General features: G+C 41.1%; 1 protein-coding gene across 2 annotated transcripts in view; it reads right to left on the bottom strand.

The window, feature by feature from the left end:
• Nucleotides 1-14,485, bottom strand: part of LOC116523709 (solute carrier family 22 member 15-like) — a 32,786-nt gene extending 18,301 nt beyond the window's left edge. Inside the window, exons 1-4 of one of the 2 annotated variants that reach the window (XM_032238845.1) lie at nt 14,214-14,485; nt 12,459-12,671; nt 7,592-7,724; nt 5,317-5,481 (exon numbers count right to left, since the gene is read on the bottom strand). In XM_032238845.1, the coding sequence (XP_032094736.1) occupies nt 5,317-5,481; nt 7,592-7,724; nt 12,459-12,671; nt 14,214-14,300 (598 nt within the window). In that variant the 5' untranslated portion in view covers nt 14,301-14,485. The remainder of the gene's footprint in view (nt 1-5,316; nt 5,482-7,591; nt 7,725-12,458; nt 12,672-14,213) is intronic. The other variant, XM_032238844.1, reaches the window with a different exon arrangement.
• Nucleotides 14,486-19,164: the final 4,679 nt, after the last annotated feature.

The following is a 19,164-nucleotide window of genomic DNA, read 5'->3' as shown; positions in this document are numbered from 1 at the left end:
TGAAAAGTGGTAGATGCCATCCAAAAAGGCTGTTATAGACATATTCCAACATTCAAAATGTAGTGCAGTGTAGTCCAGCGCAGAGTAAAATGGTACTATCACTTCTTAGTGTCTTGAAATTCTCCCTCTTTTGATGCAGCCTAGGATTGTATTGGCTTTTTTGGAAGCCACAGCACACCGCTCATACTTAAGTGGTTTCTATTAGGACACCTAGATCCCTCTCACACTTATGTTGAGTCCTATTCCAAACCTGGGTCTTTTTACAGCGGGTCTATGACAATTCGCCACAGCCAACCTGTCACAGCCAACTCACCATGGCCAGCTTGTTGCGGCCAACTCACTGTGGGACAACTCACTGCGGGACAAGAGTTAGACTGATATCAAAGAAATGGTGGAATAGAATCATTAAAGAAAGGATGCAAAAGGAGGGACAGAATGAAATGTAAATGACAAAAATTAAAATATTTTTTTAATTTATACGAGTTGTCCCATGGTGAGTTGTCCCATGGTAAGCTGGCCATGGTGAACGGGCCATGGCAAGTTGTCTGCAGCGAGTTGTCCCATTCCGTTTTATGGCTTCTGGGCTGCATATAGCCCTTTGGCTGTCCTTGTCTAGCCTGCATACTGTAAGTCAATTGGGAATTAGAAATCAAATGTAAATAAGTATACACCATGCATGCAATACAACTACATTGCTTTTATTTTGGAAACTAATTTTTTTCAATTTATGTATGTATGTGACTGCGCACGCTTACGCACCATCACAGCCCTATTGGTTCAGGCCTCCACAACTGTCCCAATTCCTCTTGTAGCCTCTTGGGAAAATTAATTGGCCACATCTAGTCTACTCTATATCTATGTACTTGGTTTTTCCTGCCTAAGTGTGGGATCTTGCTTTTCTCACCATTGAGCTGCCTCTTACTGGATAAGACCCAATATTCAAGTCTCTCAAGGTCCTTTTGGAACTTGAGCCTATCTTCTACAGTGTTGGCTATTCCCCGCATCTTAGTGTCACTGTCTTAATTCTCTGCAATTTCTGGCACAGGTAACATGACTTAGAATAAAAATCAAAGTTTAATTCAGAAAACCTATTTTTGCACTCCACAATAAATAGACAAACTAGAAAACAATTTTCCCAGGAAACTGACCATGATTGAAAAAGGAGGTATGTGATTCCCAAAGCAGAACATTTTTCCTTTGAATTAGCTTTAACTTCAATCCATAGAAGGTATGCCAGTCAAGTCAATTCCAAATGTCTCTTTACCGTGTCAGTAAATTCAACTCTCTCCCAAATTTCTCATTTTGAGAGAGCTGTTTCATTCCCAACCCATCTATATAGAGCAGGCTTGTCAAACTGGCCGCAGGCTGGATGTGTCACACACAGGCCACGCCCACCCTGGCTCCACAAAGGCAAAAAAAAATTACAATACATCACGATATGTCACGTGACATGATCAAGTTTGATATCCATGGTATAGAATATACAAGCAATTGAGACCACCTTTCTTCCTCAATCTCCCTGTAAATTAGTCTCAATCCTTCATGGTTCCAACTCCCTTCCTAGCCACATTTTCAATCTCCCCACTTTTCTGTCATGATCTTGAACCTTCTTACCATTCATTCCTTACATGCTCATGGCCCAACTCACTCTATTTTCTGTCTTTTCATATTTGTTTCAACAGAGATAGTTAGAAACAAACAAGCACTGATCCTCTTTTCCCCCCAAGCAACACTTGTTATTCAATCAGAAAGGAAACAGGCAGCAGCACTGATGGCCCAACTACCAGGAAAAGGAACAGTACTGTACAAACATTTTGGGTAATTTTTTAAAATTTAAAATTTGAATTTTAAAGATTCAAAAATTCAAGCAACTTATTACATAGGAGGGCAGATGACATTATAATATCCACAGATATGGGCAATAGAGGGCAACCAGAATGAACTAATTAAATAAGATAAATACTTAAACCATTATTATAGACATTTGCTTTTATATTCAAGAATAATTTGCCATTAACAGACAGAAACAGTGGGTACAATTACAATTTTATACCAAACTGATGCCTGACATATTCTGAACATTCAAACATCTCTCGAGAAATAAGAATTAGGAGGGAACTCACAGGATTTAAGATGAATCTATTAGAGAACTGAATGTAATATATTATAGTTTCATTGCAGATTATTAGACATGTAACATCATTAATATATTTTATTTAAAAAAATAAATTAAAATATTTTAATTGAAAGTAGTAAAAGAACTATACTATAAAAATATATTTTATGAGAAACATAACTGTAGTCATTTCTAAGAATTTATTATTGTATAGTTTCTATTCTTAGTAGATACTCCCGTGACCCGTCAAAACCGCGGTCCACAAAAGTGCGCTCGACGAAAGCGCGCATTTGACGTCATCACAGCGCGACGAAAAAAATAAAAAATTGAAATAAAAATAAAATTAAAGCAAGCCGATTCACATAAAGGTAAGGGTTAGGTTTAGGGTTAGGGTTAGGTTAAGGGTTAGGGTTAGGTTTAGAGCGTTAGGGTTATGTTTAGCGTTAGGTTAAGGGTTAGCGTTAGGTTTAGCGTTAGGTTAAGGGTTAGATTTAGGGTTAGGTTAAGGGTTAGGTTTAGGGTTAGGTTTAGGGTTAGGTTTGGGGGGGGTTAGGGTAAGGTTTTCGCTTTATTTTTACATTTATCAATCACAGCGCGATGTTTTTGTCGCGCTGTGATGACGTCACGTACGCGCTTTCGTCAAGAACGCTTTTGTCTACCGCGGTTTTGTGGTGGAACCGATACTCCAACTTCAGGACTACATTTCAAAATGTTCTCAAGATAAAATTTTGCCACACTGAAATTAGACTAAGGGCAAATGGTGGACTTCTACATAACAAGAATTTTAAAAATGGAAAAACCAAAAACATCCCATTTCTTAAATAATAAATAAAACACAATCTCAAAATAAATAAGATACAACCTATCTGATTCTTCCAAATACATTACTGCAAACATTTATTGGATCCCATATGAACTGAGCTCATATGGGATCCTTCAAAAAAGCAGGGCTCCTAGGATTAAAATACTAAAGATGGGAGGAAGAAAGAAAATAGAGGACAATTAAGAAAAGAACTGCTGATAGCTTAAAGTCAAGATCAAGGATTAAGATCAAAAAGAGAACAAAGGCAGGTGTGAAAAATGCAATGAGAACAGCAGTGGGTGCACGTTAAGACAGAAGCAGAAACAAGTCCAAGAGATGGGAAGAAACATTCACATTCAGAGAAAATGAAAACAGAAGGGTTTACATTTAATGTAAACCAAATCTGCCATTCCCAAATAGCACTTTGGCAAATCTGCTATAGTGATGGGTAGAATCATATTACATGCAGATATTACATGTGGTCTTTGTTTAATGACCACGGATTCAGCAATTGTTCAAATTTATGAAAGCACTGAATAAGAGGTAGCTCTCAGAATTTTGGCAAACACAGCACGCCAGTTATGAGATTGCAATTTGCAATTTTCGTACTGGCTTCCCACAAGCACAGTCAAAAGGGAAGCTAGGGCCACAGGAAGTCCTTGCTTAATGACCCACATGCACCTCATCTAATGACCACAACCAGAACTGCTAAAATGTCTGTTACTAAATGGTACATTTAGGTGGATGATATACATCTCAGAAGGCATTATCACCTTGGCATGGTGAGGAAGCTCTTTAATGAAAGTGATGGTGACAGAAACATAAGCTTCTAGATTGGATTACCCTCATTGGCAAGAGGATAAAACCCTTGGGCAATAAAAAGAAAACAGCCAGACTCTATAGAGACACATTCAATAGGAAAGGAAAGAGCTCTCAGTCAAGAACTCTAAGAAGTAGAGTAAAATATGGAAAATGAGATACATTTTTAAGATCAGAAAAATCAAAGAAAAACTTATAGCTAAGATATGAATACAAGAACAATCACACATCTATAACAAAGGCAAATGGAAATACTATACTGAAACCTTTTACAAGCAGGATTAAAGAAGAACAAAACCATCTAAAGAGATAATCTATTCAGAAACCAATTCCACTAGATAGTAAGGTGACAAACCAGCTGTCAAAAAGGGAAGTGCCAGTCTAAATAAAATGCCCATTGAACTGTTTAAAACTTCAAGAAAGAGGGCAATTAAAGTGCTAACTGCTCAGATTCAACAAATGGACGAACTAATCTGTTTTGAAGAGATACTGACTATTCTTCTGAAGGCAATGATTAGCAAGCATAAACTTACATATATAATGTAAACACCTGGTGTACTAGAAAAAAGTTTGGCAAATTTGAGATTAGAAGATGGAACAACAGGTGGTTCAGGTAGATATATATAGATAGATAGGATCAGAGATATCACTCATGAGCTGCAGATTATCATTCAGAATATGATGATCAGAATATGAAGCATTATCTATAATGTTACCAGGAATTGAGCTTAATTCGATGGCACCTGACTAAACTATATGTATATTTGTAAGGATTTTTTTTTAAAATCACAAACGATTTACAAGACTGACAGAAGCTAAAGCTAATCATATGATACACAGGTCATTCCTGGGCCCAGCAATAGAGTACCAAACAATTTCCATCCAGTCTCCAACTTTCCTTTCTGGGGAAGATTGCCGAGAAGGTGGTATACTTGCAGCTCTTAGGGCTCTGGAGGAAGGGAATTATTGGGAACCACTGCAGTCAGATTTCACATCAAGATGAGAACTAAGATGGCATGGGGCATATTCATGGATAACCTCTGGAAGACCCTAAATGGAGCAGTGTATCCATTCTGGCAATCCTGATACCTCAGTGGTTTTTAATATTTATTTATTTATTTATTTATTTATTTATTTATTTATTTATTTATTTATTTATTTATTTATTTATTTATTAATTATTTAACTTATATACCATTGTTCATGGTAGTTGGATCAATTCAGAGGACTGGCAGCAGGGAGTCATGGTTCTCCAGTGGTTCTCCTCTTTTTTGGAGGTGGATCCCAGTCAGTGTAGGAGGAAGACAAAGACCCAGTCATAAGTCTCTGCTTTGGAGAGTATCACAGGCTCAAACTCACTCCCAGCTCTTATTTAATATCTATATGAAGCTTCTGGGTGAGAATATCTATCAGCACAGAATCAAACATCATGATGACACATTATGAAATTAACATTATACATGTGTAGACAAACTACTTGTTAATTTTTAATATGTGATGTAGCTTTTAATTATTAGTGAATTATCTTGAGTATTTGCTATGAGGGTAAATCTGAAAGATCTAACCATTAAATCTGTACCTGCCAATGCCCAATAAGCAGTTCCCAAACATTCATTCAACAGGACAAAAGCAACCAGTGACATTCCACCATTCATTATTCCAACCAAGAAACGAGAAACTGCAAAAAACTCATATGTAGGAGAAAATCCATTAGCAACAGCAAATACAATGTCAAGGCCAAAACCTAGAAGAGAAAGAAAAAAAAAATCCTTTAGAACTATTTGATAGTGTTTAATGCTGATTTTATTGATTTCCTCCCCAAAATCAAGCACGTTTATAAAACAAAATCATTTAGTATTAAAATGCATTGAGTTACTCAAAAACAGTAGACACTAGTTACTAATCTTGGTTAAGAATGAAAGTATATTGTTTCAGATTAACTTTTAAGAAAATTCACATGACTCACTTTGTGGAAAAAGAAGAAAAAAACCTTAAAGACCACATTTGATTAAAACTAAAAATATCTGATGTTTGGAAGTGCTTTAAGTACCTTTTGATTGAACTATGAAGCCAAATATAATTGTACAATCAATATTTATCTCCTGTCTTATACAGGTAATCCTTGATTTACTACATTTGGGACCATAGTATCTGTTGCTAATGCAGTTATAAAATGTGACATCACATTACATCACATCACACAATAGCAGCAATCCTGGCACTCCTCATTTCCATCGTTAAACAAATTCTACTGGTCATTAGGTGAGGACTCATTGCAATCAAAGCCATCCCTGGCTAGGTTTTGCCCAGTCAAAGCCTTGGCTTTTCTAAGGTAAGAGATTGACTCCCCTTCAACTCTCCCCAATTGTCTCTTCCCCATCATCTCTGTCCTTTTGCACCTTGCCTTGAGGATGGCAAGAGCCACAAAACCATGCAACTTTGTGCTGGCGGAGTTGAGATAGCTGCTTACAGCGTGAGGCTTGAGGCAGCATTTCTCAGGGGCAATGGTGGCAATGGGGTTGTAATAGGGGGCAGTTGTAATAGGAGACAGTGGCAACCGGACAAGACTGGTGAAGGACCCAGGCCTCAACTACATCCTCACCCTAATACTGATACCAAGGAGTGCCACTGTGCAAGGTGGCTAAAACGCAGCCAGGGAAAGTCGTAGCATTTCCGCAGTTGTAGTGTGGATGAGCTGCAAAGTGGCTGAATGTTGATCATCTGAACAATGGAAGTGCTGCAAAGCCATATTTTCAAGGACCAGTCATAAATACCTTTGTTCAGAGTTACCATAATTTTGAATGGTAATAAACTAAGGACTATGTAGAGTGATTTCCATTTCTACACATTGGAAACCACCCATTTGATATGATATGGTTACTCGAGCAACAATATTTATAGAATCATAGGGCTGGAAGGGATCTTGGGAAATTTTCAAGTTCAGTCCCCTGCCCAAGGCAGATCTTACATTATCCTGAGCAAATGGCTGCTCAATCTTTTCTTGAAGACCTCCAGGGACAGTGCACCCACAATTCTGGGAGACAAGATGTTCCATTGGTTAATTGTTTTCACTGTGAGGAAGTTTATCCTTAGACCCAGATTGAATCTCTCTTTAACAAGCTTCCACCCACTGCTTTTTGTCCTGCCCTCAGGTACTTTGGAGAATAAGTCGAACCCCCCCCCCCCCCCGGTGGCAGTCCCATAATTTGGCTGGACAGACCTAATCATTCCTTGTACAATTTATCCCACAGACCCCCCTTAGTTGCTCTTCTCTGCATTCTTTCTACAATCTCAATATCTTTTTTATAGCATGGTGACCAGAATTGGACATAGTATTCTAAGGGTGGCTATACTATTACACCATAAAGTAGTACTATTATGTCTTGTGATCTTCATGCTATTCTTCTGTTGATGCAGCCTGGGACTGCATTGGCTTTTTTGGTATCTGTAGCACACTGCTGGCTCATACTAAAGTGTGGTCCACTAAGATACCTCATTTCTAGGTGCAGGTATTACTAGGTACATTACTCAGTAAGAAATTCCCATGTGCTTTCTCATTCTGAGGCACCAACTGTTTTTCTGTGATGGTTGGAGAAATTAGTTATCAATTGGAGAGATTAGTCAATCAAAGAGGCTCTCAATTGCTACACATATTGCTTCTTCCACAAACACATATTTCAGAGAAAAGTTCCTTCCCTTCCATGTGCAAGAAGGTGGAATAAAGAATAGTAAATCCTGCAACAAGCCAATTAAACTTGGCTACCTGAGGATTTACTCAGCTTTCTTGGTCATCATATTTCCAAGGATTAAACAGAGAAGACCAACATTTTCTACTAAATTCTAACACAACTTACCTATAAGGAAGACTTTTTTCCTCCCAAAACGATCTGATAGTTGCCCAAAAGTAATTACTCCAACAAACACACCGCCAAAGAAACATGAACTGGCAACACTGATCTTATATGAAGTATTGCCAATTAAAAACCACTATGGACAGAAAAGAGAATGTTAGGTAGAATCTAATGGAACTTATAAGAATTACTGAATCTTTCAACAAGAGGAAAATTAAACCCTGTTCAAAACTAATCTTCCGTCTTTCATTTTTCAGATATTCTATTTGACAGATGGCTATCTAAGAACAATAGAAAAGAGCACACTGACATTCCTGATGCAAACTGAAAAGGATATGAATTATTTATCACATCAAGTTTCATTCAGTATCCTCCCTTGGATTCCTATGCTCAACCACAGAGCCACTAAGACACCAAACATCCTTTTAAACACTTAGTCTGCAAACTTGAGAGTCAGATTCAAATGAAGCACCAGGGCTGGGGAAAATTCTAAAGGCCCTTCTTAAGGTTTCAGGAAAAATGCGTAATACATGTTTAGAACTGTATTGACTATCAGATCCCCCAGAGAATAAACTAATCACTGCCATTACTACAATTGTTGAAATTGCAGGCAGGGCTGTCTAGAATATAGTTATACAATACCTAAACAAATTGATTTCCAGAGAGATATGAGTAGGGTTGGAGACCAAAGAAAACAGTAGTGTCAACCATCCCGTTGAAACTGTCTCCCCCCCCCCCCCGCCCCGCATTGCTACTGTCAGGTTTTCAGCTTATGAAGCTTGGATAGGAGAGGCAGCCGTGACAAATAGTCACTGAAATAACTCTTATTCTTTCAGAAAAAGAGATTGACAAAAAACACAATGGCCTTTTAGGTTGGTGGTTAAATTTCCTAGATTTTTTTAGAGATTTTTAGAGATTTTATTAATATTTGTAGGCCGCCCTTTTCCCTGGGGGGACTCAGGGCGGCTCACATAAAATCGGGGAAGGGGAATACAGACATTAAGATGAGACATATAATAAAATAGTAAACAACATACATTCATCATTCGGGAGGGGAACTATCCTTGTCCCCAGGCCTGACGGGCGAGCCAGTTCTTCAGGGCTGTGCGGAAGGCCTGGACGGTGGCGAGGGTGCGAATCTCTACGGGGAGCTCGTTCCAAAGGGTCGGGGCTACTACTGAGAAGGCCCTCCTCCTTGTAGTTGCCAGCCGACACTGGCTGGCCGATGGTATACGGAGGAGGCCTAATCTATGTGATCTTATTGGTCGTAGGGATGTAATTGGCAGAAGGCGGTCTCTCAAGTATCCAGATCCACTGCCATGTAGGGCTTTATAGGTGACTAATAGCACCTTGAAGCGCATCCGGAGATCGACAGGTAGCCAGCGCAGCTCGCGGAGGATAGGTGTTATGCGGGTGAACCGAGGTGCACCCGCAATCACTCGCGCGGCCGCATTCTGTACTAGCTGAAGTCGCCGGATGCTCTTCAAGGGCAGCCCCATGTAGAGCACGTTGCAGTATTCCAGCCTAGAGGTCACAAGGGCCCGGGTGACTGTTGTGAGAGCCTCCCGATTCAGGTAGGGTCGCAACTGGCGCACCAGGCGAACCTGGGCGAATGCCCCCCTGGTCACAGCCATTAAATGGTGGTCAAACGATAGCTGTGAGTCCAGGAGGACTCCCAAGTTGCGAACCCTCTCTGAGGGGTATAGAATTTGACCCCCCAGCCTGAGTGATGGAATATTGGTCGAATCTCTGGGAGGGAAACACAACAGCCACTCGGTCTTTTCTGGGTTGAGCACAAGCTTGTTAATCCTCATCCAGTCCATAACAGCTTCGAGGCCACGGTTCATCACGTCTGCCGCTTCATTGAGTTGGCACGGGGCGGACAGATACAGTTGAGTATCGTCCGCATATTGATGGTATCTAATCCCGTGCCTGCGAATGATCTCACCCAGCGGTTTCATGTAGATGTTAAATAGTAGGGGGGATAAGACCGAGCCCTGAGGCACCCCATAAGTTAGGGGCCTAGGGGACGATCTCTGCCCCCCCACTAACACCGACTGCGACCTGTCCGAGAGGTAGGAGGAGAACCACCGCAACACGGCGCCTCCCACTCCCACCTCCCGCAGTCGTCGCAGAAGGATACCATGGTCGATGGTATCGAAAGCCGCTGAGAGGTCGAGGAGAACCAGGATGGAGGAATGTCCTCCATCTCTGGCCCTCCAGAGATCATCGGTCAATGCGACCAAAGCGGTTTCTGTGCTGTAACCGGGTCTGAAGATTTTAGGGTAGTATCCAGAAACCATCAAATTAATGAATAAATTCCCCATAAAAGAGTTAGGAGTTGATGTTTTTCAGTGAATAAAGTAATTTTTATAATTGTATTTATTTATGCTTTCTTATACTTTCTATTTTTCAAGGCCTTTTAAAGCTAAATTTAATACCAAAAACATTCATCAAAAACTACTTATTTGCTATCAAATTACTTTTATGTACTTCTGCAAAACAATTAACATTTCAAACTTGCTGATCAAAGCTGTTCAATAGAAATTTTGGAGTACTATGAGTCTCATATCAATGAGGAGGGAATTCTATTTCTGCTTTGACATCAAGGGGCTCCAACTTAATGGCTGACTTTCAGAGTGAACCTAGGATAACTGACTGCAGCCAACTCACCAGCAGCAGCTCACCACCAATAGCCTCTGTCATGTTGCGGCAGGAGAACTCCACACAGCCAACTTGCCAAGGGGATAACTTTCCACGGGTGGCTGGAGGGAGAGCTGGGTGCGTGAGTGAGCAAAAGAGCTGGCAGAGTGCAGAGTGGTGGCTGGGGGCATCACACTTTCACATTCCTTGCTGCCACTGCTGCTATCACTGAGCTCTAGGCCAAAGAGGCTAAAGATGGCAATGGTGGGTGGAGTGTGTGGCAGTAGCCGGGGTCACCCCATTTTCACACTGGCACCAACATGGGATGTGTTGGAGGTTCTATGTTTGCAAGAGAGCATTCCTGATAGCTATTATCTGGCTTGAACAATAATTAGTGAAACTGATTTTATAACTAAACAGAAGCGATATCCATTTACTGGGAATGCATTACAGGGATAGGCAAAATCTAGTACCTAGCAAAATCCTACCAGAAGGACAGTCTAAGCATTCTGTGTTTTGTTGGTGGGTGGGATGGGGGATACAAAGGCAGAAGGAAGTTATTTGAAATATCATCATCTAGATAGGCAGAACAGGCAGAACTGTAAACAAAGAGGAAGCAAAGAATACATTCTTTAAAATGTATATCTTGCTGCTCCACTGTGGACAAGTCATGAGTACTAAGAGTCAGTGTCATTGGAGTCACACCTCCAATAAGAGTTTGGCAAGGTGAGCAAGCAGAAAGAACGAACTGGAATCTGGCGTTAGAGATTTAGGGGGAGGCATTTTTTCATATTTCTTTTCTTATTTTCTCTTTCTTTCCTATTTTTTTTGATCCAGACTATTACTAGGTCGAGAGGCAATTTCCAGGAGCTCATAACTACCAAATGCAAACAGGAAAGAGCTACATGGAAGTGTGTTCACAGACGACATCAAGGAAGGGTTCAAGCAACATAAATTAGGAAAACATCATGACTTTCAAAGTGTGTATGACATTGGTTTTCCTGCCTGAGGAGAATGTAAACAGCATTTTTTACATTTATATAACAAATATATGGAAAATATGACTCGAAGGAACAAGAGCGTCGGAAGCTCAGGAACTGTGCTGTCTTCTAGATGCCTATATTCAAGATGTGATGGAAAGATTATCAAAACCATTGAAACCCACTAACAATTTTCTTTTCTCAATGTCTAGATGTCTACAGATGCAGCAATGAAATCACTTTATAAAGACAAAAATCTCATGTTCTTTCTATGAAGAAAAAAACAGTGAATAAGGATTTTCCTCTCCTCAGGTGGTGATTACTGGACAATAAAGGCTTTTTCAGATGGTCCTTTCTTCCATCCTTCACTAAGTTTCTATTAACAGCTCAGTCGCTATTCTGGGAAATTCTGCCTTTAAAACAAGGTTCATTTAATTTGATTTTTTTCCAAAAGCTCAACATTGCTGCTTACGACTGCAAGTTCTAATATACCCGGGAGGGTGAATCGGTGGCACACGTGCTGGCACGCAGAATCATTTGTCAGGGCATGCGAGGTGTTGCCCTGTCAGCTGGCCAGGGCGCATGTGCGTGCTGGCCAGATGATTTTAGCCATTTTTGAGGCCATTTTTTTACCCTCCCCAGGCTCTAGAGGCATTAAGGAGCCTGGGGAGGGCGAAAAAGGCCTCCCCCACCCCTCCCGGAGGCCCTACAAAGGCTTCAGGAGCTTCCCTGAAGCCTCTGGAGTACAAAAAACTAGTCCTACGTGCAAACTGGAAATTCAGGAACGGACTTCTGGTTTGCTTGTAGGGCTGGTTTAAGCCGTCCGGAGGCTTCAGGCGGCTTCCCTGAAGGCTCCTGAGGATGAAAAAGGACCTTATGAGCAAAACGGAAGTCTGTCCTAAACTTCCAGTTTGCCTGTACGGCCAGTTTTTTGCGCTCCAGAGGCTTCAAGGAAGCTCCTGAAGCCTCCGGAGGGCTGGGAAGGCTTTTTCACCCTCCCCAGGCTACTCTAAAGCCTTTGGAGCCTGGGGAGGGCGAAAAAAGCATGCAAAAAATGGGAGGGAGCACCTGTCATGCGTGCATGCATGCTGGGGGTCACGGATTGCATTATGGGTGTGGCACACCAGCGCACAACCCCCCTGCGCTCCCCCTGCTTTTGGCACGCGAGCCAAAAAAGGTTCGCCATCACTGTAATATACTAACATTATAATATTCAGCCTTTTCACAGAAATTGTTATGCTTCATACCTCAGAGGCTATTGATGTAAAATTCTTGTTAAAATGTACATATTTATGAAGGTCATTCCAATTGGCTGTTAGAAGCCACTTTCTAAAGTTGTTTTCTTCAATAGTTGTGTCATTACTATGGCTATGATTAGGTAGTATTCCTTCAAGATCCCAGTGATAAGGTGGTATTGCTCCTACTAGTGCAATGAGGAGAGCTTCACTGGCTACATAGAGCTGAAACAAGAAAAAAATAACGTCAAGATCAATGCCAGAAAAACAGACAACATTCAAAGCCTTCAAAAATTGAAGAGCCAGTTTGGTCTAGCAGTTAAGGTACCAGGCTTGAAAGGAGAAAATCATGAGTTCAAAACCTGCCTTAGTCATGAAAACCAGGTGGGTGACTTTGGGTCAATCTCTCTCTCTCAGCCCAACCCACTTCACAGGGAAAAATAGGAGGATGGTGTGTGGGATATGTTCATCACCTTGAGTTATTTGTAAACATAATAAAGGGAGGATAAGAGCAGCATGGTGTCCTAGTGGTAAAGATCCTCAATTCCCACTTGGAAGGTTGAGAGTTCAAGCCTAGATAGTGGCATATATTTCTCACCTAGGACACAAAGAAAAAATATCTGCTGCAAAGTCTACATGATTTCAGGGCATCTGGCAAGTAAACGCTCAGCTTCATCCAGTTGTCTTGACTCTACCCCACATTAAGGGATTGCAGATTCATAAAAAGTGAGTTTTAATAAAGGCAGGAAATAAATAAATAAAAAAACCAAATAAATTTCAAATAACAAATTTCTTAAAAGTGAAAAGGGTGATCTTTTTATCTCTTGGATTATACTGGACTTCAAATACTACCAAATCAACTCTTTGGATACTTCAATTACAACTTGTTCACACTAAGATATATATATGGCTGAGCTTTTGCCTGCCCATGAAACCATTATAAAATCTGACCAACTTCAATCAGTTTGAGTGAAATAGAAAAATCTGATAATTCAGACTTCTTGGTGTACTTGAACTATAAAAAAAATACAGTGAATTGACAAAATGATTCAATGTATAGTTGTAAAGTCTTTACTCAACAAGCACACAATGTTAACCAACAAAGAGCCGAGGTGGCGCAGTGGTTAGAGTGCAGTACTGCAGGCCACTTCAGCTGACTGTTAGCTGCATTTCGGCAGTTCAAATCTCACTGGCTCAAGGTTGACTCAGCCTTCCATCCTTCCGAGGTGAGTGAAATGAGGACCCAGACTGTGGGGGCAATATGCTGACTCTGTAAACCGCTTAGAGAGGGCTGAAAGCCCTATGAAGCGGTATATAAGTCTAACTGCTATTGCTATTGCTAAATGACTCATACATTTTAAACCATGCACTTTCTACATCTCAAACTTCCTTCGATTGATTTGCACACAAAACATGATTTAATATTTTCAGTCATGTCTTTTGCCATTAGACAGCTTGTGTAGTCTGTCTAAATTCTCCTGGAAGTTTATAAACAGGGCTGAGGCGTCTCATTTAAAACAGACAGCACACCTTTTCACCACCGTCTTGCTCTCTTAATTGCCCCTTAAATTCCCTGCATCCATTTTTCTTGCGGGTTTTGTACGTGAACCCTCACGCCACCAGGACAGACGTTCCTTCCCGTCGTAAATCGCACACTGCGCTTTGCGAACCCTGCCCTACCCAGGACCAAAAGCGGCCCTTTCCTGATGGGCCATGCGAGCATCCCGCCCCTCTCGGCAAGAGATGCCCCTCGGGAGTCTTTCTCACCTGGAGCAGCACCGCCATCAAGACGCAAAGCCACACCTGGAAGGGACCCATCTGACCCACCAGAGAGAAGGCCTCCTCCACCTCCATGGCGATACTCGCGAGGTGGCGGCCTTCCTCCTCTTCTCGGGTCGCGCATCCCCTTCCCCAGAACGCTGTTTTCCGGAGCCAAAGTGAAGCAGCGCTAACAGAGCAATCGGCACCCAAGAAGCAGAGGGCAGAAGTACGTATTCGCAGAAAGGAATCCCGACTTCCGCTCTAGGAAAGCCGTTCAGCTGGCTAAGAGATTTCCGGGTTGTGTCGGACGTCGCCTTTGTCCCGCGGGATAGGTGCTCATTTCAGAAGATGTAGCTGAGGTTGGGCGTTAGGGGGCGCTGGTCTCCGCTCCTTCAGATTCTCCTTAAAACTGCGCCTTCGTCGTATGCAAAGTGAGGTTCAGGATGCAAAGTGGTTTGAAAACTAAGCAAATGAAGTCGACGACCTAGAGGCCCGGGAAACCGTGCAACACGGCTAATAAGGCAGGGCACTATTAACCGAGGCCCGGAGAAAGAATTCAGATTGCTCTCCTGACAGTTATCAACCAAGTTTCTTCAACCCAATTAAAATGATTGCATAAATGCAGCCATGATTTATTATGCAGGAGTAGGATTCAAACCAGCCCATTGTTCGATTCATACTATTTGGAAGAAATGGCAAGAATCCATTCTGTTCAGCATTTTAATGATTTAATTCCAATTTAGAGATTTGGTTCTTCTTAAGATGATTGAATCAAATATCTAAATATGTGAATGTACCTAATGCGAATCAGTTTTCTGATTCAGTTTAGACTTACCTTGAGTGCTCATTATTCCTACTTTGGGAATGATGAGTTTGTAAGTTATTTTCTATTGCCACTAACAACAGCTGATTACTCAAATTCAGAAGGGAGATGAACCCTCCTGACAATCACTAAAAGTTGCTCTCAGTTGCTAATAGAGAAGTATAGGCCAACATAATGAAGAGTCAGTACTGCTTTGGGGTGTGGAAGAACCCCTCCTTAGCATTTGGTTCTGCTTCAGCTACATTCCCTTAGTGAATTAGTGATAAGATATCACCACTGTGGGAGAAGCAGGCAGTTATTTTGTGGGGTGCTGCAGAGCTTGGTATTCTCTCCCTCTTTAACAAATTTAGTGGACCAGCAAAATGATATTGACATAAGTATACTTGGATTTCAGTAAGGCATTTGACAAAGTAGACCACAACCTACTTTTTGGGAAGCTAGAAAAATGTAGGATAGGCAGTATCACCACCAGATGGATTTGTAGCTGGCTGATAAACCGCACTCGATGTGTAGTTCTTAATGGATCTTCATGTACACAGAGGGAAGTAAACAGTGGGGTACCCTAAGATTCCATCTTAGGCCCATTAGTCTTCAACATCCTCATAAGCAATTTAGATGGGGGAATAGAAGGAGAACTCATCAAAATTGCAGACAACAAGTTGGCAGGAATAGCCAACACCGTGGGAGATAGGCTTAAGATATGGATGGATCTTGACAGATTTGAACACTGGGTCTTATCTAACAAAATGAAATTCAGTGCAGAAAAAAGTAAGGTTTTACACTGAGGCATGAAAAACCAAATGTATAGGTGTAGATTAGGTGAAACATGGCTCAATAGCAGTATTGTGAGAGAGATCTTTGCATCCTAATGCACAGTCACAGCAGGGTGATGCGGCAGCCAAAAAAGCCAGTGTAATCCTAGGTTGCATTAACAGGAATAGAATCAAGGTCATGTTAAATGTTAGTGTCACCTTGGTAACACCACACTTGGAATACTGTATCCAATTTTGGTCACAACAGTACAAAAAAGATGTTGAGACTTTGGAAAGAGTGCAGAGAAGAGCAACTAAGATAATTAAGGGTCTGGAGACTAAAACATATGAAGAATGATTGAAGGAATTGGGTACGTCTAGTCTAGTGAAAAGAAGAACTAGGGGCAACATGATAGCAGTGTTCCAATATTCGAGGAGCTGCCACAAAGAACAGAGTGGTCAACCTATTTTACACAGCACCAGAAGGCAAGACGAGAAGGAACAAATAGAAACTAATCAAGGAGAGAAGCAACCTAGAACTAAGGAGAAATTTTCTGACAGAACAATAAACCAGTGAAATGCTTTGCCTTCAGAAGTTGTAGGTGCTTCATCACTGGAGTCTTTTAAAAAACTCTACTTGCCTGAAGTTATTTTGGGTCTCTTGCTTGAGCAGAGGTTCGGACTAGGAGCTGCACTGTTTAAAGGACCACTATATTGCTACAGAAATGCATGAAACCAAAGACAAAAACCTCCTAGAATGCATATGGTGCAATATAAAAGAAAGAAAAAGAATGATATGGCCATAGGTATATACTATTGGCCACCCGATCAAGCAGAAAAAATAGATGTCCTTTTTGCTAATCAACTAACAAATATATGTAGGAAACACATTACAGTAGTAATGGGGGACTTCAATTACCCTGACATCAATTGGAAGACTAATTCTGCAGCAAGTGCAAAATCAAATAGGTTCCTAACCAACCTAGCTGACAACTTTGTTGTCCAAAAGGTAGAGAAGGGAATTAGAGGGACAACAATACTGGACTTAATTCTTACAAACAGAGAAGTGATGGAGTTGAAATTGCAGGAACCTTGGGTGAGAATGATCATGTCATACTAGAATTCAACACAAGCAATAGAACATAATGATACCAGAGGCTTAGATTTAAAAAGAGCTGATTTTAATAAACTCAGAGAGAACTTGGGAAGATTCCTTGAATTAAAATCCTAAAGGGGAAAACAATTCAAGAATCTTGGGAAACTGAAAAATATGATCATAAAAACCCGGACCAGCACAATACCAATGAGAAAGAGAAACAAGAAACTCAAGAAGAAACCATCGTGGTTGCACAAAGATCTCTCTGACAAATAGAAAAACAAAAATGAGAAGTACAAAAAATGGAAAGAGGGACATACAACTAGGGCAGAATATCAGCAGATAGCCAGAATCTGAAAGACGAAGTCAGGAAAGCAAAGACTCAGAATGAACAAAGACTTGCAACAAAAGTCAAAAATAATTTTAAAAAGTTTCTTCCAACATATAAATTACAAGAAAAAAATCAAGGAAACAATTGGTCCACTAAAGAGCGAAGGTGGCAAGGAAGTAACAGGCAACAGAGAGAAAGCAGCACTGCTTAACTCATTTTTTGCATCAGTCTTCATGCAAAAAGAAATTATAGCCCAACCAACCAAAAATATAACAGTAAAAGACAGACTAGAAATAAAAGTTAAAATAAGCAAAAAAAAAAAATTGTAAGAGAACACCTGTCTGATCTTGATGAATACAAATCACCGGGACCTGTCGGACTACATCCCAGAGTTCTAAAGGAGCTGTCCGATGTCATCTCAGAACCACTGTACCACATCTTTCAAAATTCCTAAGAGCACCAAGGAACTACCAGAGCACTTGAAAAGAGCTGATGTGATTCCTATCTTTAAAAAAAAAAAAGGGGGGGGGGACATCCAGGAAACTACAGACCAATCAGCCTAACATCAATACCCGGAAAGATACTGGAAAAGATAATAAAAAAACAGATCTGCCAATATCAAGAAATGAGTAAAGTAATAACTAGCAGTCAGCATGGGTTTGTTAAAAACAGATCATGGCAAACCAATCTTATTTCATTCTTCAACATAGTGACTAAATTAGTAGACCAGTGAAATACTGTGGACATAATATATTTAGTACTGCAAAATCCCCATTCCACTAACTGCTTTCCAGTTCCATTCTCCTGTTGAGAGCAACAAAAGAAGATCAGCTGGGAGGCAGCGGGGGTTATTTGCCGGTTCTCCGAATTACTTAAAATTTCCACTACTGGTTCTCCAGAACCTGTCAGAACTGGCTGAATACCACCTCTGATCAGTAGTCCCTGTGCTCAGTCTCAAGTCCTAGTCATCTTAAGTTTGGACTATTGCAATGTGCTCTACATGGGGCTACCCTTGAAGAGCATCTGGAAGCTATAGCTGGCATAGAGTGTATGATGTGGGCAGTTATAGGGCCCCCTAAAGTGGCTTAAATGACAACACCGCTTCGTGAGCTGTACTGGTTGCCTGTTCCCTTCTGAATGCAAATCAAGGTTTTGGTTATCACCTTTAAAGCCCTGTATGGCATGGGTCCAGGCTACTTAAGCAATTCTCTCACCCCGATGGGACTGGCCCACCCCACCCGCACTGGCAGAATGGACATACTCTGGATTCCATCAGCCAAGGAATTTTGGCTGGTGGTATCCAAAAGAAGAGCCTTCTCTGCCTTGGCTCCTGCCCTCTGGAGCATCCTTCCTCCTAGGTGAGATTGGCTCCCACCTGCCTTAAGACCTGGCTCTGCCACATGACTTGGGGACAAATGAGGAAGCTTCACACTGGAGGTGATTGACTAATTAAAATCTAATTCCACCTACCCCCCATTATGCATCCGGCTCTCTCTGTCATCTTGTGTTAATGATTTTATCTGCTGCGTTACCTTATAATGGGAGATTTTAATGTTTTTATGTTGTAAGCTGCCCAGAGTTGTTCGGCATGAGATGGGTATCAAATAAATTTCATAATAAATAAAGACTGTATTTTTTGGACTATAAGATGCACCGGTGTATAAAACGCACCAAGATTTTGAAGAGGCAAGTAAAAAAATTTTTTGTCCTCCCTGGCCCCCAGGAGCACTCTGCAGGCTTCAGCAGGGCTGGGGGAAAGGCAAAAACGCCCCCATTTTTGTGAAAAACAGTCGAAAAACAGAGTTTTTTGCAAAAACGGCATTTTCTCCTTTCCCGCAGCCATGCTGAAGCTGCAGAGTAGAGTTTTTCACCCATTGTTTGCAAAAATGGTATGTGGGGACCAGTGACGTGCAGTCAGCTTTAAGCCTGGTGAGGCACTTTTTAGACTTGTGGAC

Source organism: Thamnophis elegans, unplaced genomic scaffold (assembly GCF_009769535.1).
Source record: "Thamnophis elegans isolate rThaEle1 unplaced genomic scaffold, rThaEle1.pri scaffold_96_arrow_ctg1, whole genome shotgun sequence".
Classification (NCBI taxonomy): Eukaryota; Metazoa; Chordata; class Lepidosauria; order Squamata; family Colubridae; genus Thamnophis; species Thamnophis elegans.
The sequence above is the reverse complement of the archived record's forward strand: the minus strand, read 5'-3'. Positions and strand labels throughout refer to the sequence as shown.